This window comes from Cnephaeus nilssonii, assembly GCF_951640355.1.
Source record: "Cnephaeus nilssonii genome assembly, chromosome: 16".
Lineage (NCBI taxonomy): Eukaryota > Metazoa > Chordata > Mammalia > Chiroptera > Vespertilionidae > Cnephaeus > Cnephaeus nilssonii.
Window position 1 is genome coordinate 28,199,460 of NC_137087.1, and position 21,984 is coordinate 28,221,443.

Genomic DNA, 21,984 nt, shown 5'->3' on the forward strand with positions numbered 1-21,984 from the left:
TTTCCGGGGGGGGGGGAGTTCAGAAAGGAGATAGCTTCAATAATTCCGTCATTATACATTGTACACATTGGAAGTTAATTGTGTTAGAATCTGGAGCTCAACATGACAGCAGTCAAATTGCAGTCTGTCTGCCATAGGCATCAGAGTTACTGAGTCTACAGTTGCTTCTTTATAACTTAGTCACATTGATTTATTAAATTGTTCTCTATTTTCTGAACTTTTTGTTGATAGATGCATTTTGGTTCCTCGTATTAAACTAGTAGTTACTTTTTTCCCCTAATGTATCCAAAGCATGCATAATTTCTTCTGAAGAATAATTTTCTTGATTAATAGTGTTTTCCATTCATAAAAGACAACCAGTTTTCTTTAAAGAATTAACCATTAACATGTTTCATATAGAGTGTGTGTGTTTTAAATCAGTTCCTGGAGAAAGTTTCTTAGTTCCTTTGACTTGTGGGTGAAAATCTGTCATCCATAAGCAAGACTCAGAATGAGAGCATAGCAATTAGATTTCTGAAAACCTAGGTCATTGTGTGCATTTGTGTGTACACGCACACATTTTAACTCTATGCCATAAGATTTTTAAAGAAATTGGGTAAACTGATAAAACACAATTTAGCAACTGCTAATTGCTGGATTGTGGGGTGATTGATTTTGCAGAAGTAAGTCCCATTTCTCTTTCTAACCTTTGGTTTCTTTATTTCTGATGTCTTAAATTGATAATTTTTAATTTAAAGAGTTGTCATATTTCTGCAACTGGTTTATTTGTGTGTGTGTGTGTGGGGGGGGTATTCATAAGTGTTATATAGAGTATGTTAGTGTTCGAAATGCAGAGAAGACTACTGTGCAAGTTATCCCAGCCTTCTAATTCATCTTTGGAAATGTGGTTGGGTGTCACATTTTTATTGGACACCGCCCTGGAGAAATGTGTCAGTGCTGAGAATGCACAACTGTAAACTCATCATCTTTAAAGAGTTCACTACATTTGTAAAATCTCAAGCCCTGATAATGCACAATAGCAGACTCCTGGTCATCTGCATGCAGCTCAGAATGTTTACATTCCACAGAGCCCTTCTGAGAAGGAGGGGAAGGAAGAGATCCTTTCATATCAGTTCTGAATTTTGCATACTTCGTGTTTATATATTCAAGAGTATATGAGCTAATGCAGAATTATCCCCCCTAGCCAATTTCTACAGGCTACCCTGAACACAGCATTGGGAGTGCAGAAATAACCTGGCTTTCTTAATGCGATTTGGGTGCATAAAAACCAGGGTGCCTTCTTCATTACTGCACAGCACCTTTATAGTCTGTTCGCTGTAAAGTGCAGGTGTTGAGAGTGCATATACTAGTATATGAAGTGCTGAAGACTGTAGGTTACCACGTATCATTTGCTCATTTGTAGCTTTGCACAGAATCTTTATTCTATCAGCTTCATTTGCATATAGAGCCATTTGCAGAAGGGGGGCAGGAGGGAAGGGAGTATATTTGAGTCCATCTGTTCCATTTCTCCTGGAATATAGATTTTGAGGGGTATTATGGTAGTGGGGCTTGGGGAGCAAGGGGTATGTGCGGATGAGGGTAGGAGGCTATGAACTCGGTAGGAGGAGCAGTCCCTGGTGGAAAAAGTCTTCCAGACATCCAGTTCAAGGGGAATTTGTAACTACTTTCTGTTGGACATAAACCAAGCCTCTGAGGTTCAGTGAGCTGGTCATTTCCATGATAGAATCGATTGTTTTACTAAAAGTAACTCTGAGGTAGCTGCTGCTGTCCTTGACTACATAGGGTGTCACTGGATTTTGGATGGTGGAAGCTTGACGTCCTGGAAATGGAGAGAAAGGGGAGAGAGAACCACCTCCCTGACCATGTTGTCTCCTCCTTACCCTCACCACACTCAGCCCCTGACCCCACAGATCCCACAGAGGCTTCCAACGCCAAGTGTCTCCTATCCAAACTGGGTCTCTAAATTTTTTTTTTGCCCTTTATCTTGTTTGTTTCTCTGCTGATAAAGAAGAGGAGACTATGCCCTGATGAAGATATGGAAACTATTGAGAACAGCCAATCCAGATTACATTGCTGTTTGAAAGCTCCCTTGTAGATTAGTGCATTTGCCCTCTTAAAAGTTCAATGAGCTGCTTTTTCCATGTGTTCCTGTGAATAATGCCTGTGTCATGGCCTCGGTGGAAAAGAAGGGGGAAAACAAGGAAAAGAGAGAGCACACTTTGTTACTACAAGTTTTCAGGAGTCACGTCAGTGATGTAATGCCATCATTATTTTTTCTTTTTAAAAAATATTTTATGGTTATGCTTTTGAACAGAGAATTATACAGAATCTAGGTCCCTAATATTTTGTGTGTGACACACGAAGAGGATAGAGCATATATTAATGCTTTAAATTATTACATGAGAAGAACATGGTGTTTTGTGTTGTATAAAGCTAATGGGTGAATGCATCCTTACTGGGGTTTTATGGGATTTCTGTCACTTTTCAATCTCAGGGATCAGACAGCATGCTAGGCACACAGGATACTCCACTACCTTTCAAAAAAAAAAAAGGATCATAGGGACACAAGCTCCCAACCCCTGGTAATAGATCAAAAGTTAGCAAATGTTCTCTGAAAGGCGGCTGATAGTACCTTAGTTTTTTTGTTTGTTTGTTTGTTTGTTTGGTATGTGTGTGTGTTTTAAATTCTCACCCGAGGATATTTTTTTAATGTATTTTATTGATTTTTTACAGAGAGGAAAGGAGAGGGATAGAGAGTTAGAAACATCGATGAGAAAGAAACATCGATCAGCTGCCTCCTAAACACTCCCTACTGGGGATGTGCCCGCAACCAAGGTACATGCCCTTGACCGGAATCGAACCTGGGACCCTTCAGTCCGTAGGCTGATACTCTATCCACTGAGCCAAAAACGGTTAAGGCCTGAGGATATTTTTTTCATTGATTTTTAGAGAGAGTAGGAGGGAGGGAGAGAAAGACATCGGCATGAGAGAGACTCCTCAACTGGTTGCCTCCTGCTTGTGCCCCGACCAGGGGCCAGGATCGACCCATGCCTGTGTCTGGGAATGGAACCCACCACCCTTTGGTCCACGGGCTGATGCTCCAACCACTGACTCAAACCAGCCAGGGCAGTATTTTAGGTTTCGTTGGCCATACAGTATCGCGCATACTACAATAAAACTTTATTTGTAAGCACTGAAATCTAAATTGCCACATGTCACCGACTATTATTGTCACTTTAATTTAGCCCAATCACTTAAACAGGTTAAAGCCAGTTTTAGTACATAGGCTGCAGCAGGTCAGTTTTGGTCCTATGGTTGCAGTATGCAGCCCCCCAGTTCTGGATATTAGCAACATCTCAAAACAAACCGACTCACAATGCAGACGTTAGCATGAGGGTGGCCCATCTTCAGAATGGACAGGATGGGAGGGGGCAGCTCTCAGGTGTTTGTTGCTGGGTCTGGAAAGGATGTGTGAAGAAGTGGGATTTCAAAACTCTTTCAGCACAAACACAAAAATCCTTTCTCTCGCATGGAGTGGTTTGTGACAGTGAGGATTACCTCTGAAATCTACTGAACATGCAGATACTACCACCTCCCTGGGTTCCTCTGTGCTTCCTCCCACCTTCCTGAAACATCTGTGGGGTCCCTACTGTGTGGAGCCCTTGATTAGACATCAGTGACTGGAAGCCTCTAAACCGTACAGAGCGTTCACAGCCTGCGGGCAGAGCCAGAGGAGTGAGGGGAGGATCTCACACACAGGCCAGCAGCCTAGCCTGTGGGGAGGGAGGCACAGCATGCCACATCCCCCCACATCCCTGGCACCAGCCCTGCACGCCGCCCAGACCTTATCCCCAGAGAGAGAACCTCACTGGCCAGTCCTGGCCGGATGGGTCATGATTCAGGGGAGCTTGACATGAGCAGACACAAGATCCGTGGTTCCTCCTAGTTGGCAACTAGGACTGATGCAAAAGGCCACTCTGTATTTTTAAGATCCATCCAGAAGAGTTTACCAGGCTTTGCTTTGAGCCATTGGCTCTCCCTTACGCAGCCTGATGCACGTTTCTTTTCCTTAGTCTGAGCCCTCAAATGATAAATACCTGGGGCGATGCTTCTACAATCATTTTCATGAGCATTGCCCTCATTGGTGGAGCGGTACTGTGGCACCTTGAAAATCGCAGGTAGGAGCTCGTTTTGTAAATTCAGTCACTGAGTAAACAGCCTGGGCCTTTTTGCTTGTTAAAGGAATACCATCATGAATTCTGGACATAGCAGCCTCCTAGATCCACAGTGTGCCATAGCGGAACCACTCCAGGCTTCTCTCTCTTCATCGTTAAAGTGATGGGCTTTGATTAAATGACCTCTGAGCCTGTGCTTCACTGTACTGCTTATCTTTTGTGTAAAAAAAAATGTATTTTTAAATATTAGTTTCCCTTGAGGTGGGACTCACCTTGTTCTCATGAAATGAGGTAGATGGTAACATCTTATCCTACTATGGAGTGTTTCGTTTTTCAGTGGACCCACTGCACTCTGGGTTCCGGCCACACCAGCCTCCCATGTCAGCCCATGCTTACCATGTGGGAACTTGCGTTTCCATCACTGCTTCTCCTTTTGCAGCTGCAGTATCTGTGAGATGAGCAGCGAAAGTTTGGGAAACAAAATGTCCTGGCCAGGGGGTGGGTTGGAAGACACAATTATGGGAATTATTACTCTTCTTATTTAGTGTAATTATAGAGGGTTTGTTGTTGTTTCTTCTAAGAGCCCCACAGAAAGGTTGAACCAGTTGGGATTATTCACCCTAGGGAAGAGAGGACTGGAGGGGAAGAGGACAGTTCAACGATGGTTTTGAATATGAACACAGGAGATTAAGAAATTGGTGGGAGAGATCTAACTTAGATGTGAGGAAGCCATGCCTTCTTTAGGGGAGGTCTGGGTGGATAGGGGCTTTGATGACCTTCCTGGAGCCAAAGTCTTGCTTTCTGATTTCCATTGTGCACAGTAGGGACTGCCTATGGGATCAGAGCGGCAGACCCACAGGCCTGGACTCCCAGGCTCCCTGCATCCTGATATAACCAGGTGTGGTTAGCACCAGACATAGCAGAAAAGAAATGTGGCAGATGTCACTGGAAGGAAGTTGGCAACCCCAAAGGAAAATGCCGGGCCTGGGGATGTGGCAGGGCTTTGATTGGAGAATAATTTGCTCTTAGTTGGGCACCCCTGGGCCTGGAGGTGGTGAGGATTTCTTAAGCCAGCCTCACCTCCTGAGCAGCAGCCGACGGGACCCTCCCCCTGTCCGACTCTGTCCCCCACCCAACTTGAGTCTGCAGCAGGCGGACCAGACTTGCTATGTTCCAGGGTGACTCTGGCTGCATCTCATGTGCCAGTCCAGAAACAGGCGCAGATGAACAGGGTGATGGTTTCCTGCCAAAGCCTAGTTTCCAGCACATAGTAGGTGCTCACCTGCATGTGGTGATACATAAATGACTGAATGAGAGAGAGAGAGAAGATGTACAGTCCATAGTGAACAAACTCCCAGGTATTTCAGAGCAATGCAGGTCCCCTGCCAGAGTGTCATACCACCCCTCTTGGGTGTCACATGCCCTGCTGGAGTGTCACACTCCCTTGGGAGTCACTAGCACTATGGTCAGAAGCATAAGACTGAGAACACAGGCCCAAATTCAAATGCTTCTGGACAGCCAGGCCCCTAATGTCAAGGAGTAAAACAGACTTTACTGGTAGGACAGTGGGGAATACAGTGTTCTTTAACAAAAATAAAAAACACAGGAACTCTAGATTTGGGTATAAAATCTCTCAATTTTAAGTGTTGACAACACAATATATTTTGAAACACAATGAGGGCTAAGGAAACAGCTATTTATTTGCACTAGTGTGTGACTTTCCCTTTAGAATCATAGAACTAGATTCAAATCCTGATGCTTGCTAGCTGGTGACCTTCGCAGGTTACTTAACCTTTCTGAATTTTAATTTCTGCCTCACAAATATGAAGGTAAAGATTACTTCACAGCATAGCTATGAGGACTAAAGGAAAATACGTAAGAAATGTTTATAGTGCTTTGTATGCAGAGTACATAATAACTATTTAACAATGTATTAATATATGATTATATTATTAGATTGAACCATATGAAATTGCAGTTATACACATGGTTTGATCTATAAAATGGCAATTTCATATGGTTCAACATAATAGTAATATAAAATCATATCCTGTAGACATTATTTTATTATTAACATTAAGCTTTGCCACCCACTTCCTAAACACATACATACTTTTTTTCTTTATTTTGTTTTATTTTTTTCTTAAACATATACTTATGTGTCCTGCTGTATTTTCCCCACAGCACTTACCCTGTTGATCATATGCAATGACTTATTTATTATGTTTATGGCTTGTAGTCTGTCTGCCCCACCCTGCTGGTATATATGCTTCATCAAGGCAGGGATTTTGCTCTATTTTGTTCATCTCTGCCCGCCCCACCCCAGCACCTACAAGAGTAGCACATAGTAGGCTCTCTGTAAATGAGTGTTGAATGAATAGACTTATGTACCGGCCTTCCCAGATTGAATTCAGTCCATCAGGGACACCTTCCTTGAAGCCTCGCAGGTTTGAGGGAGCGATTGGTTGGCACCATTCTAAATAAAACAAATGTAATTTCTTATGATGGTGGGTTTTTCAGGACTTTGACTCTTGAACTCAAGTATAAGACTAGTAAAAAGATGCCTAAGGATTATGTGCCCCCAAATCTGAAAAACTGAATTCAATTCGTTAGGTAAATAAACAAACAAACAACAAACCAGAAGCATTCCATGGTATTTTTTTTTCTGGTTTTACACATGAGTTTTGTATATACTGCTGTATTTTTTTTAAAGATCATCAATTGTATTTGCCCTCGGATAGAAGAAAATTAGCTTTATAAGGTAACTCATTGGCAGGACAATCTGCCTTCACTGTGTGTACCCACACATGTATTCAGTAGTAGAGCTAATGAAGTGAAAGAAATTGAGTTTAAAAATCCCACTAGTAAAGGGCAGGCCTGACCAGTCCAGAGACCCAGGAGAAAATGGTGGCATTGTCTTTAGAAGGAATGTCAGAGGAGCCTGTGTACAGAGGAAAGTGCTGATAAGCGGAATGACAAAAGCTGGTTTCATGAGTGATTCCCAGCAGCCAGGGTACGCTTCCAGCTGATTGCCCTGCTATTTTCGGTATTCCCCCTATCATGACTGAATACACAGAGCTTGACTGGAGGCCACAAGTATGGTAAGTCCTGGGGAATTCTGGGAGGGGCCACATTATTTGTAAGGCACCTTCTGTACGCTTGGCTGCTCCACCCCCCTTTAAAGAGTTAAGAAAATTCTGATCAGCTTCTACCCCTTTACCAGGAGGTCGGGGAAACCTTTACATTCCCCAAGGCAGATATTTTTAGACTCGATGCTCTGTCCAAAGTGTTAACTAATTGAGTTATCAGGTTTCATACTTGGCCACACAGAATGGCAGTGGAAGAGGGAGAGACCTTCCCAGAACAAGTAAGCATTTACAGTTTCGGAACGAATTGCCTTTTCCTTACAGAAGTGCTGCTTTGGCCTGGCTAGTCGAACCTTTTTTAAAATGTGGGCTGCCGGATAGGAAGGAAGCTGGCCTGTCTGCACCACGGATCGCCTCATTCAGTGTATGGGGGACAGTGGGCTGTCCTTCTTTCTGTTTTGCCCAGAACTGGATTGTAGGTACGTTTTTGCCTCTGATGTCATTGGGAGTGTGTCAGCTCAGGCCTGTCTTACGAGGATGCTTAAGGAAATACAAAGAGATGGTGAGTGGTTCGGGGTGCAAGAAGGGCCTAAGTGGGCCCAGGAGTGTAAGAAGGTTTAAGTCTTCCCACTTTTCTCAAGAGAAGTCTGCGGGCTTTACAACTCAGCTTTTTTCTGGTACCTTAATTGCAAGGGGGAATTTGGAATTTTAGAGTTCGGAGAGAAAACACCATACAGTTAAAATTTGTTTTGGAAACTCCTCTAAATGGTAGATGGAAGATGTGATTAGAGGTTGGAGATTATACTTTTATTTTTTTAATAGATTTGCACATGGGTATAAATATGTCATCTCGTTCAGTCATTGTAAAGAATCAGCACAGTGAGCCAGTTTTCCCGTAAGGGTTACTACATGAGAAGTAAGAGTAATATTTGCTTTATATTATAAAATTTTGAAGTTAGAGTCTAAGGGATTCATAGAATACTGTTTAGGTTATGACAGTTCAAGATGTCATGTGATCTTTTGTTTTTGTCTCTCCCGTTAGTACCAGTTTAACTATGAGAACATACATGTATTATGTGTTATTTGCTATTAGCACAATATATTAAATCTTGAGCATAAAAATGAACATTCTGTTAGCAAAATTGAGTGAAATGGTCATAATGACTAGGAGGAGACCTTGAGGACATGGGTGATAGTTCTAACATCAGATAGGCAGGTATGCGAGCGGCTTTGGGAAAAGAACTGTCATTTCCGAGTGTTACCTTATTTTAAATGGTTCAGTTTTAATCTTTGTATTCTTAGAGATAGGTTCATCTTTTAGCAAAGCATATTCTTGCATGGCTTTTCCAGAATGGTGCTGTATTCTAGGGTAGACATTTATGAGATTTTAATCTGAATGAGATTTTGCAAACATTATGGGTGCCTCAGGAAAAAGCCTTTGCAGGTTAAACTTTGAGATTCACAAATGAGATAAGACTATTGTCCATGAATCCCAGACATTCATTATGATTTACTAGTAATATAAGTATATTGGTAGATGAGTCCTAAAAATCATATCACTCTAAAAATAATCGACTCACCCATCGAGAACTCTGCGCTGTGTTGAAGGTTGAATCGTGGGTGTACATTCTGTTCCATTAGTTGTGGAACTGGAAACTTTGCATATAATCATAGTGACATTTGCTGATGACCCAGTGAGGCTGGCTTCGAGAAATACTAATAGCTAGAAAGTTTTGAGTGAAGTGCACATATAACAAACCTTGCGGAATGTACCTGACAGGCTTTGGCTTTTTAGGAATTAATGAGTTAATTAAAAAAGAAAATCTGAGATCTGAAAGGAAAGCTCCAATAAAAGCAGACCATGTTGTTTCTGCCTGGTGTCAGAATAGATCAACTAAATGGTGAAAGCATTTGATCTCAGCCCATATGTGCAGCGTTTTCTGTTTTGGTGGGCATGCTGTTTAAAAAAAGAAATTATAATAAAATGACAGACTGAATTTTAAATGATCCTGCCCTAAGCAGTGACTCTGGAAGGGCAGTGACCCGACACATCACACAGAAGTCCAGTCACAACAGAGTAGCATATACTGTTGCTGCACTGGGTTTAGCTGGACAATGAATAAGAATTATCTGTCTCCTGTTTTCATCTCTGATTTCAGTGGAAGACTGAACAGTCTATCTGCATGAGCTGGACTATGGATAAAATCCCTGCAAAGAGGGTATAGTAGATAATTACATTTTCACACATGCTCATTAATGCCTCCTACTGCTTCTATTTGGCTTGTGGTTTCTATGGTATTGTTTAGAGATTTTTCTATAGGTTAGCTTAGTCTGTTTTGGAAGAAACTTTCAGTGATTTTACGACTTGTTATTGTGAACATTTATAGCACAAACCTTCTAGAAAAGTAGATGCATGTGTATCTTTACCAATTTTAGAGATTCTCCTGGGTGGTTAATAATCAACTAGTTCTGCCATAAATGATTGATGAAAATTGAACTCTTAAACTTGAATTCTTAGATAATGCTCATTTTAAAAAAGCTAGACTCTCATGTTGAGCAAAGCTTGAATTAATACAATTTTAAGTGCATTTTAGAGGCAGCTAAAGATCTTTCAATAGCTTGGAATTATTTTTATTTGTAAAGTACTCATATAGAAATTCTTGCTATTATTTCATTTTCTATCTTTCAACTCAAATGTGTTCTATTTTGTTTGTTCTGGTTTTCAATAATCAATTAAAGTGCATATTTAATTATTGGTAAAATCCCTAATTTTATTGTAGATAATTTTTACTTAAGGATGTTGGGGCCAAGTAGAAAATTTATACAAACTCAAGGAATCACTAAATCTGTCTTGCTGCTGAGACTATCTGCAGTTTCTTGTTTTGAAATGGAAATTTTAAATTCTGTAGTATGATATTTGCTTCTCAGCTAACTCTTTTCTTCTATGTGAAAATACAAATATATCACCTCTTCTTATAAATTGGGTGATAATCAAGTTTAAGCAATATTTATAAGACAAAAGAGAATTAAAATCTTAAGTGTCATGTCTTTTGGAATAGTCAGTCACAAAGTAAAATATATTTGCCAACTTTTTATCCTGATGCAGATATTTGTTATTTTATGCTGTTGTCCTAAGACTATATTATAAAATCTAGTAAAAATTAAACTGTCTTTCTAATTAGAGCACTGGTAAACTTATTAGAATATATAACATATTTTAGGGTAGATAGCTATAGTTGCTAATTTATCATTTATTAAGTTTAAAACCTAGAAAGAATTTAATTATTTTATTTTAGGAACCACTTTTGAATATCATATGGCATAAAGATCTATGTGGACATTCATGAGAGATACTCATTACTAGAGAATAATTTTGGGAAGTAAATGCCATTTTTTAAAATTGTCGAGTGATGAGTGATGTGGCCAATTTAAAAAGTATAAAAAGTCAATAATGTTTAAAATTGCTTTGTTTCAGTTTTATTTAGTCTTGAATTCTTGATTATATTGTGTTTTGACTCAGCATCATTTTTATATAGTACTGATTTACATGTTTCTGTAATTTAATGATTACTCTGTTTATAGTTTGAAAACACGTGTGTCAATAAGCAAAATTTTACTTTGAATTTTGTAGCTTTCTAAACACAGACTGTGTCTTTGTCATCTTTTGATCCCCTGCGCCTGGCACATATTAAGCACTCAATAAATTTGTTAGAACTTTAAACAAATCCTCATCTTTAAAGAGTGCAGCCTCTTGTAATTTTAAGCATCTCATCAAAAGAGTATTTGAATTCAGTTGCAAGTAAATTCAGTTGCAACTTGGTATTACTTACATAGCTGAAAAGGAGCCCCCAAAATTGAATAGCTTGGATTTAATTTAATGTTTATCCTTCTGGCCACCATTTAGTCTTATAAGAGACAATGGTTTAAAATACATAAATAATTTTAAATATTTTAAACAGAAAAGAATGCACTAATTAACATTCTTTAGTAACCAAAATGAGATTTTCCTCCAGTCTAGATGTTTCCCAGAACACAGGATTTGTATCTATAGTTGTGCTTACACAACAATGACAAGTTGTCTGTAAAGAATTTGTATGCTATCTTTTTGATATGGCAGCACCGCTTGCAATGGGATGCGTTGTTTATTTCTCACATGTCACTTCCACGAACGTTAAATTGACATTCTGAGGACAGTGTTATCCACTGGAAAAGTGTAGTAGCACCCAAGTATTTGGAGTGTGTGGACATGGTCGCTTGGAAGGCTCCATCCTATCAGGGAGAGACTGAGACAAGGGGATGAGCAGGCAATAAACAGGCAGTGCTTAGCGAGATCCTGGTCTGTACTTTGCAAAAATAGCAGCGCTGCTTTTACTGACTAGTAGACCTGGCCTTCCCGTTCAATTGTGGCTCTTGCCTAAGTTATTCTGTTAGGCGGTCGTAGGCCTCTGTGCCATGAGGTAAGTCTTTGTTGACAACTTTGTTGTAGACCAGCCACTCGAAGTGGGGGCAAGAACCCCTGGGGGTCCCCGAGGCCCTTCCAGAGCACCCCACTTCCTGTGAGGTCCCCCCTTTTCTAACTGCATTATCTATTGGAGGCCATATTTCCTTCACAGACTCCAAGCTAAACAACAGATGGTCACAAGTTGAATGTAGAAGTCGATAGGAGAATCTGTCTTGTATTGTCGGACATTGAGATTTGCAAAACTATAAAACAGTACATGTTTTGAAAGATAGTTATTTTTCATAAGATATGTATGTTATGTTACTGTATAATGACTATTATTGTGATGTTAAAATAAATTAATATTTGTTTAATTCTCAGTTTTATCTTCTAACATAGGAGATAACAATAGTTATAACCCTCTTAATCAAAAGCTCTTTAGGGAACCTCAATAATACTTTAAGAGCGTAAAGGGATCCTGAGACAAACAAGTATGAGAACCACTATTCTAGATAGATTGCAATGCAAACATTCCCTGGCCTTGTTTACCTAGTTACTGAAAGCATTGGTTAAATAAGGTCAAATTCCTGAGTACAGTCTCTGTGTGACCAGTTATACTCACTGGACTCTCATGACCATAGCCATAGCCATAGCCATAGCCACGCAAGCTAAAAGTAATAATTTAAGAAATGTTTAACTGATAATAAGGTATACTATTAGTTGAGGGCCAGCTATGTAGCAGGCCATTTCTAACTGCTTTCCATATAGTAGCTCCCTTAATCTTATCAAAACCCTGTAAGTTAAATTTTATGGCTATTCTCATTTTACAAATTGGGAGACTATGGTACAGCCTGTTTACATACCTTGTCCAAGGTCACACGGTTTGTAAATTGCAGAGCCAGGTTTTGAACTGAGGCATATGGCTCCAGATTCTGAACTCTGAAATCATCAAACTATACTGACTTGCTGGTAGATCACTTTCTATCCTCAAACACTTAAAAAAAATATGTAAGTTATGCTAACCCTAATTTAGCACCTTAATTTTTATTCAGAAAAGGCAGCTCCTTAGATATGAGTCTTTACTCCCTGTGTTAGCTGTGAGAGCTGGGTATTCCAAAGTCACCTAGTCTAGTTTTAAATATAGTCTTTATGCCTTCAAATATGAACTGCTTCAGCTATGTTTTCACTAAGAGCTACTGAGATCTCCTGGTTGATCATAGACGCAGGTAGAAATGAGCAATTTAAATGGAAAGAGCAGTAGCATTTTGGTATATTGGTTTTAAAACGAATCCGTATGGAAACATCGTCACCACGAGCCCCTGAAAAGGCCTATAGTTTCACCTCCCAGCAAGGCTCCCGCTGCAGCAGCTGGCACACATCCTTGTAGGATGATACATCCAAGAACCCTTCCTCTCACTAACTAACGCCTCCTTTCCCTCTGGCGCCGTGGGCCTCACCCTTCAACTCCTCTGGGCTTTCAAGCCCAGGCTTCTAATTATCTGACCAGGAAGCTCAGTCCAGTGTATTGTGATTTCCTGGCTGATTCCCACCATAGAAAGTACATTTATGTGTTAGAAGAAAATAGTTATGTTCACAGTATTGTCTGTCCACCTAAAAACCAAGCTATTCATTTCCTGGTATCAAAAAGAAAAAAAAAACAACTATTGGGGAAAAGGTTTGTCTACTTAAGTAAATTCTTTCTCTTTTCTCCTGATACCTAGACCAATTTTAGCTTATCACTGTTTTCAGTTGCTATATTTAAAATGTGAACAGTTCCCTGGATTAAATATTTTAGGACGCATGCCAGTACCTCCTACATCATAAGGATCCTTAGGCATGAAGCCCTGACATCCTTTTTTCTGATTCATAACACACCAAATAAATGAAAAAAATCCCAAACAGTTGACATGTTTTATATAATCTACCATGGGTAATGCCAGAAGTAACTGCTATGCCTTTCCTAAGTAATACGTAGCAATATCTTAGTATTACAGAGTGCATTTGTAAGGGACTCTGCAGTTGGTTGTTATTGTTTATCCAAGCTATGCAAAACTTGGTATTTGTTGTATAGACAGAGGTGCCCACAGACTCTCCAAATTTGACTAAATAATAGTATTGCGTTGGGGGCTTCATTTGCTGTCTAAGAGACCAAGCTGTCTGTGGTTTTCAGCTCTCTTCATCTGTGAGGTGTTGGTCACGATGTTTAGACGTTTCCCCAGGGTACAAGGGATAACTGTCAGGAAGAGTTACTACCTGGATAGTATTTGGGGGGAAAGAGAGGTCGGACCAGGTGACCTTGGAAATCCCATTCAACCTAGGAGTCAGGCAGGGAAATCTTTGACTAGGTACTTTTGCCAGTTCAAACCATAAAATTCTGCACTAATTCATTCTTTAATTTTTCTTCAATAGTAGCTGACATAATATTATATTAGTTTCACCGGTACAACAGAGTAATTAGACATTTATATACCTTATGAAGTGATTGCCCTGATAAGTCTAGTACCCAAATGACACCATACATAGTTATTACTATATAAATGACTGAATTTCCTATGTGGTACTTTACATCCCCATGACTGATTTTATAACTGGCAATTTGTACTTCTTAATTCCTTCACCCTTTTTACCCGTTCCCCAACCCCGCTCCCATCTGGCAACCATCAATTTATTCCCTCTGTCTATGAGTTTATTTCTGTTTTATTTTTTAGCTTTCACAAATACTAAATCTAATGGTATTAGTCTTTTCTCTGTTTGACTTATTTCATTTAACATAATACCCTCGAGGACCTAGAGTCTAGGTTCATTGATGTTATTGTAAATGGTGAAAATTTTATTTTTTATGGCTCAGTAATATTTCATTGTGTATAGGTACCACATCTTCTTTATCCATTTGTCTATTGACAGGCACTTACATTGCTTTCATATCTTGGCTATTGTAAATAAGGCTGCAGTGAACATAGGGATGCATATATCTTTTCTAATTGGTGTTGAGGACCTGAATAGACATTTCTTCAAAGAGGATAGCCAATAGATATATGTAAAGATGCTCAACATCACTAGTCATCAGAGAAATGCAAATTAAAACCACCTCACACCTGTCAGAATGGTTATCATCAGTAAATCAATAAGTGTTGGCCAGATTGTGGAAGAAAGGGAACCCTCATGCGCTATTGGTAGATTTATATATTGGTACAGCCACTATGGAAAACAGTATAGAGGTTCCTCAAAAACTTAAAAATAGAACTACCATATGACCCAGTAATTGCACTTCTGAGTATTTGTCCAAAGGTATACAAACACTAATATATGTACCCTCTGATTACTGGAATAATTCATTCTTGTTCTTGTACCCTGAGGTACTGGGACAAACATTAAATCCCGGAATCCACGTTCTGTTTTTAGCCATTTCCTAAGTACAGTAGTTTAGCAAATCATACCTCTCTGTGCTTCAGTTTCCTGTTTATACAAATAGATGTGATTTGGTGATCTCTATACATCTCAAAAATTAAGATGTGTATAAAAAGATAGAAATGTATTTTTGTTGTGTGTACAAAACTATATATTAAGACTAAGATATAACTATTACCATATTGAATCTTTGCTTACAGTTTACTAGTTCAGGGCTATGAACCCTGAGATTATTTAGTCAGTATAATCTTTTGACCTGTTGAGGTGAGTTGAGGATCTGGACATGTCCCTCAGGTCCCTCATGGTATAACACAATAGTAAGTGAAGGCATGGTGAGGCACATGTCAACTGATTCTTCCAAGGATCGGGGAGCCTGGTCGTTTAAGACAGCCACTTCCTTGGATAAACAATGGGGGACAGATTATGCATAAAGTATTTCATAGGCAGCCTTGGTCACAGGAGAACAACAGAGAATTTCTTAAAAGACATGTTCATATGGGAAATAATTGAGACAGGAGCATAGAAAGAAAAGAGAAAGGAATGATGGATAACGAGAAAGGATAAGACCCCAGTATCTCTACATTTTTGTTTTGTACTTACCTTCTGCCTGACAGATAGAAAAGGTACCAGTCATATGTTTAGCAGGGCCTGTCATCCACAAAATTTACCTGTCACAAACCAACATCAACTGCTATCTATTTTATGCAGTCTTCAATTGCATTCTTGTTTTACCTCAACAGGGAAAATAATTTCCTAAAATAAAGGTAATTAAAAGGACTAACTCTTCCTCATATTAATATTCCATTTTTGTAGGTTAAGATAGAAAAAAATAGAAAATTCTCCAGGGATGTTATATGTTCTGAATTGCTGAGTACTTACACTACTACAAATAGGCTTGTTTTTGCCAAAGCAACGTACAGCATTTCCCTTGTGCTTCTTTGTCCCAAGAGGTAACCAGAAACTTGCCCAAACACAGCGGAGGTTTCAAACAGGCCTGGTCATGAATACACCTGCAAAACATACTTCTCAGAAATAATTTCTTCATCTGTGGCTGGTTTTCCAGGCTTATTTATTTTGGATTTTTACCTTTCAGAATAATCAAAGATCAGTGTTTTACAAAATGTAAGCTTAATGTGTCCCTGTTGTATAAATTCACTGTTATGCAAGACAACTTACCGTGTCCTAAAATTCCTTGAACAGAATAAAGTAAAAGAGTTCATTTTGTTTTAAGTTTTAAAAATATTTTTGGATAAAGAGCTACACCTCTTTCTACATCTTGTGTTAAGTAGCCTGGCTATAATAGAACTTTTTAGGAATGCTTTCTCATTTTTGCTCACTTGGGAAAGACACTATTTACCATTACCATTCACATTGCACAGTACTATGGAGCTTCTTAGGGAAGTAGGGAACTCACCTGTCATTTAGTCTATCTAATTCTATCTGAAGTCTATTGAATTTTTCAATTCCTAACACCATTTATAGCATTCTGCCAAACACATAATAGTGTTAGGACATGATCTGTGAAGCACACTGAGATGCCTCACAACTTCTATAGATTGAGGAAAATTTTTGAAACAAAACTTTTAAGTCCAAATGGTTTGCAATTCTGCCCCATGCTAGGACAAATCAGAACCTGATATTGTTAAGACATACACAGCTCTCCTCCCCAGATCTATATGGTTTTATGTCCTTTGAGAGGCAGTGAAACTGGCTCTTTAAATTTTTACTTGATGTTCTCAGAAGATCTCAGACAAACTCAAGTCAATCCTCTTTTGTAGATGAACAGAATCAACTTTACATTGAGAAATACTGGAAATACCCACCCAACCAACACCAACACCCAACATGCACTTTTTAGTTTTCCTATGGGAAACTTCTGTCTTCACTGTATTTATTTTTATTTCTAATCAGTCTCCAGAAGAATGTTCAGGGGTCTGAAATCTGGGTGAAAAAAGACATTGCAAGGAGCCTGGATTCTGGATCTTCCTTTTGATGTAAACCAGATCCAGTAGACAGACTGGATGAGGGTGGGTTTTATTGGTATAGTAAAGCAGATCTCTTTAAAACACTGCCTTTGTGAAAACAAAAGCCTGCCAGCAACTGTATTTATTTGTGTAACCAATTCCCACTCCCCTTGACTTAAAGATAAAGATGGGAGTATTGTTTGCCTTTCAGTTTCAGAGGGGCCACGGAGCACAGACACGGTGCCGGTTTGAAATGTGCAGCAACAGAACAGGGGCCTTTCTGGCAAAGGGCCCAGTGTCAAGATGCTAACCATGCTTAATATGTGTTAGGGGGCAGTGACCTCATTTTCAGGGATGAACTGAGGTTACTTCCAAGCAAAAGCCCAGCAAACAAAGACAGCCTTGTAGCAATGGGGAGGAATCTGTGAAGGCAGCCACTTGAACGTGAGTGGCTTTGATCGTGATGAGTACAGATACGATAGCCTTGAGATTTCTTACTGGTTGAGCCCCTAACACCCTGTACTCTAACTGCTTTATGAATGGAAAATGTTGGTTGATTCCCAATAACTGGGTAGCCATTAAATAAAATAAAATAAAAAAGTAAAACCTTAAAAACCCAAGGTCTTCCTAACTAAAAGGGTCAAGTTTTTTCAAGCACCTGCCATGCAAAAGACACACACAAAATTCCTCCTTTAAAAAAAAAAAAAAAAAGATCTCTGTGCACACACCCCCACCCCACCCCCACCACATACCTCAAAAAGGTCTGTTTGCTAACAAAGACGTAATACCCCCTTGGATGGGAGTGGTGGGGAGCAGCCTCCTTAAGATCTGAGGATTTTATTGACAGGAGGCACATTGTTGCATGAATGTCGCAGTTGTTTTGAGTTTTGCGCAATTGGTCACATTCTTTTCAAATTGGTCAGAAATTACATCACTGTTCAAGATAGCTATAAAATATCTGCATGTAATATCTTATTCTAAAATATCTGGTGACTTTGGGCACTATCTGAATGGATGTGTCCCAGAGTATAAGCAGTGATTCTGCTGTAGGAGGGCGGGTGGGGGGGCGGGTGGGGGGGGGGGGGACAAAACCATTTATTGCCGCAGGCTCTCTCAAGTTAGTTGACTTTTTTTTCATTGAAAGTTATTTTATTCCAAATAAACCAGTGTTGGATTTGGAGAAGTTCTGCAGAGTGGCTCTATTTATATTTGAAAACTAATTGGCATTGAAATCACTAATTAAGGGTCAGTGCCATGGAGGATTTAAGGGTGTTCATAAGCAGGCCCCATACTGTGTCAGTCCTCTTCCTGATTGAAAATAATTTACAAATCTGTATTACTTTAGTCACCAGAGGTTAACGGTTAATGTTACCAAGGAAAACCTCACATCTTTGATTTCTGGCTATACGTGTTTGCTTAACAGGTGGGTGTTGGGCGTGGTGGTATTGAAGAGTACGAGAAAGTGGGGACAGACAAATATGAAAGCCAAAACTTGAAAGTCTGGAATTGACAACCATTGACCTACAGATCTTTTTGTTTCCATTTCCTCCCACACTCTAATCTGCCATCAATTAATTGGGCTAAAATATAGATTCAATGATTTTCTTCCATTCCTCAAGATCCTTCACTGTCTCCTGTTATCTTTATGGTGAAGTTAAATCATATTTATCTGTCATTCCAAACCTGTGAACCTCTCCTTTACCATTGCCCCCAGGTGACCCTCCTCCTTTTAGGCAGAGATTGTCTAGTCATCATTCCTCAAGTCTTTTCATTTCAACATCCTCACCCACTTTCCTTCCTTTCCCACTAAGTCCCCTTTTACAGTCCTACCTCCTCCTCTTCGCTGTCTTCTTAGCTACATCCAGAATGCAGACCTGGCTTTTCCCAATGGACCTACATGGAGTCTTCTCACTTCCAAAGGTTTCTCTAGCATTAATTCTAATGTCACCTGCTGATCCCAGTCTGCACAGTAGGTTATAAAACCACTGAAAGCAGTGACTGTGTACTCACGATAGAGGCCAAGTAGACATGTCTGCTTCACTGCTACATATTAAACTCTTTTGTTGAATAGGAAACCTTAATCCTGGTGATGGAATCCTATCTAATAAAGAGGTAATACGCTAATTGACCATCACACCCTCACAACGATGGCAGCGCCCCCAGCCAATAAAGAGGGAATATGCTAATTGTCACGCCCTCAAAGATGGCGGCACCAACAGCCACAAGATGGCGGCGCCCAGTCCCCTCAGCCCCGCTGGGGCGGCAGGCATGCAGCACAGCTGGGCCCACCCCCAGGCTGGTCTGGCCACTCCGCACACCTGCTTCCGGAGTCCACAGGCTCCCTCAGCACCCCCAACCGCCCAGGGCCAGGCCAAGGTGCAGGCAAGCCTCAGATGGTGGCTGCCCAGCCGCCCAGGGCCACCCGAGGCTCAGGTAACCAGGGCCAGCCGAGGCTTGTGCTGCCAGCAGTGGCAGCAGCAGAGGTGCGATGGGAGCGTCACCTTCCCCTGATCGCCTCCCACACCTGAGGTCTCCCGGACTGTGAGAGGGGGCAGGCCACTCTGAGGGACCCCCCTCCAGTGCATGAGTTTTCATGCACCGGACCTCTAGTAAATATATAACATCCACTTTGAAGATTTTTTTGAATTGAATCATTAGAAAAGATGTGTCATTTATTACATCAAGACTCAGATTGTGATTTCACTTTCAGCACAACCTCATTGTAGAGTTTAGAATGTGGATTTAGGAAAACAGATTGATGTGCTTTCTGAATATTTCTGCAAATGATGTACTGGTACTGCCATTCACGTTTAAGTGAGCATGGCCACTGTGAGGTCAGAAAATTGGTGTTCTTCCTGGGCCATATTTTCTGATACGTGACCAGAAACCAGGCGGTGTGGTCTATTTGATGCTTCTGGAAATTTTTAGTGGAAGAAACTTTATTAGAGCTATCTCAGAATCTTCTTGAAAACATCGTTATAGGAGCTTTTATATAGCAAAATTTATATCATTCGTTCTTGGGTTACATTTTGAAATGGTTAACAGCCCTGGCCAGTGTGGCTTAGTTGATTGAGCACTGTCCCATGCACCAAAAAGGTCAAAGGTTCGATTCCCACTCAAGGCACATGCCAAAGGTGGGATGTAAAGATGAGGCCTTGTCTCTGAACATGAATTCACTGACAGGAGTTCATGTTGTCCTTCCAACACCAGTGCTTCTGCTGAGAGTCCCAGTTTCAGTATCCTCAAAGGAAAGCTAAAAATTAAATCTGAAGTAATCTGAGTATAAAATCTTTGATTTTTATTTTCATTCCTTAAAGTCATCTCATTCATATCTGATTCAGCAGCAACTTTTTAAGGAACTTCATTCTAATCAGTCTTTCCAAATAATTTAATTTCATTCTGACAAAAATACTCCTTCTCTGTGTACTATTTCATAGTGTAAATAATACCACTTTAATTACATAATTCCAAAAGCCAGAACTGCCATAAGCATGTTAGAGAAAAACACAATTACTTGTAATAGGAGCCAGTGGGTGTAGGAAACCAATAGAAAGGTTGTCTGTATTTGGGTATCAGTCCTATTAAACAAAAGGTATGGTGAATGAGGGAGGTTGGTTAAAAGAAAAATTACCATACTCCAGCAACATACTCCTGGGATGTGATATCATATAGCCCTGAACTCAAATTCTGGTTCTAACACTATCTGTCTGTGGGAGAATATGCATCTTCTTGAGCTTTTATTTTGTCTTTCAAAACACAACTACCAAATGTTGAGGATCTATAATAATAATAGCATAATGCTAATTAGACCAGACAGCCTAACGACCTTCCGGACAACCTTCCAGATGAAGCCAGGGCTGCGAGGGCTGAGTCAAGCCGCTGTGGCTGGGAGGGCTGAGCCTCTTGCACGAATTTCGTGCATCAGGCCTCTAGTTATTAAATAAGTTCATATGCTCAAAGCACTTACAGAGTGCTTGCCTATCTGATGACACTAAATAAATGTTGCTACCTTTTCTTTTCTTCTTTACTCAACAGATGTAAGTTCCTTTCTCTCTTTTATATCACTCTGGATCAGTTCGCCGGGAAAGGCATTAGATAGTAAGGGTTCAGAGCAGAACTCACGCTAAAGCCATGCGTTCTAATCCCAGCTCTACCAATTTCTAGAGGAATTTCCTTCGGCAAGTTACCTAGCCTTACTCTTCTAACCTGTACAATGTAGATGATAATTGCACAGACTTGTGAGAATGGCTGTGTCACAATCTATGGGAAATGCCTCCCATATTTATTACAGGTGCCCAATGATTGTGTCAGGATACTTAAATGCCTTGTGGTTCATTACACTACAGAATGCAGACCTTACGTGCATATTTTTTCTGTCCGTTACTGTAAAACAAAAACTTTGTTCCATAGGTGATCCCAGCTGTGTGCCCAGAGTGAGTTGAGAAATCAGAATAGACTCAGACCCACTCTTTTATCTTCTCCTGAAGTTTGGAAGAAGCGCTCCTAATTTTGTCACTAGACCCTTTCTTCCTCTAATGAAACGGAGAGAGAGCAAGAGACTGGAGAAGATACAAAGCAGACTTTTATGTTCCCAATTAAGTTGGTGCAGGTTTTTGCTTCTTGAGGGACAGTTAGAGGATTGGACTATGCATTGGAGATCAGCATTTCTTCGTTCAGCACTTACTAAGAGTTTGTTATGCAAAAATAAGCCCTGACCAGAACATGGACCTAGCCTAAAAGAGACTACAGTCCAATCTTGATGAGATAGCTGGCGTCTAAGCTGGACAGACCAAGTGCTATAGGAGTTTGGAGAGAAAAGGGGTCATATAACAAACATGGAGTAACATTTGAGCTGGACCTAGGATTTAGTGGGTGACTCTCTTGGGGGGTTATGGGGAGCAAGTAGTGGT

At 40.2% G+C, this 21,984-nt stretch overlaps 1 protein-coding gene across 17 annotated transcripts in view; it reads left to right on the forward strand.

Annotated features, from left to right (window-relative positions):
- Positions 1-21,984, forward strand: part of ANK3 (ankyrin 3) — a 597,115-nt gene that overhangs the window by 363,818 nt on the left and 211,313 nt on the right. Inside the window, exon 1 of one of the 17 annotated variants that reach the window (XM_079793864.1) lies at positions 7,258-7,276. The exons of 14 other annotated variants lie outside the window; for them this stretch is intronic. In XM_079793864.1, the coding sequence (XP_079649990.1) occupies positions 7,274-7,276 (3 nt within the window). In that variant the 5' untranslated portion in view covers positions 7,258-7,273. Of the gene's footprint in view, positions 1-7,257; positions 7,277-7,381; positions 7,543-7,572; positions 7,824-21,984 lie in introns of those variants that run through there. 2 more of the 17 variants (XM_079793862.1, XM_079793860.1) reach the window with 2 other exon arrangements.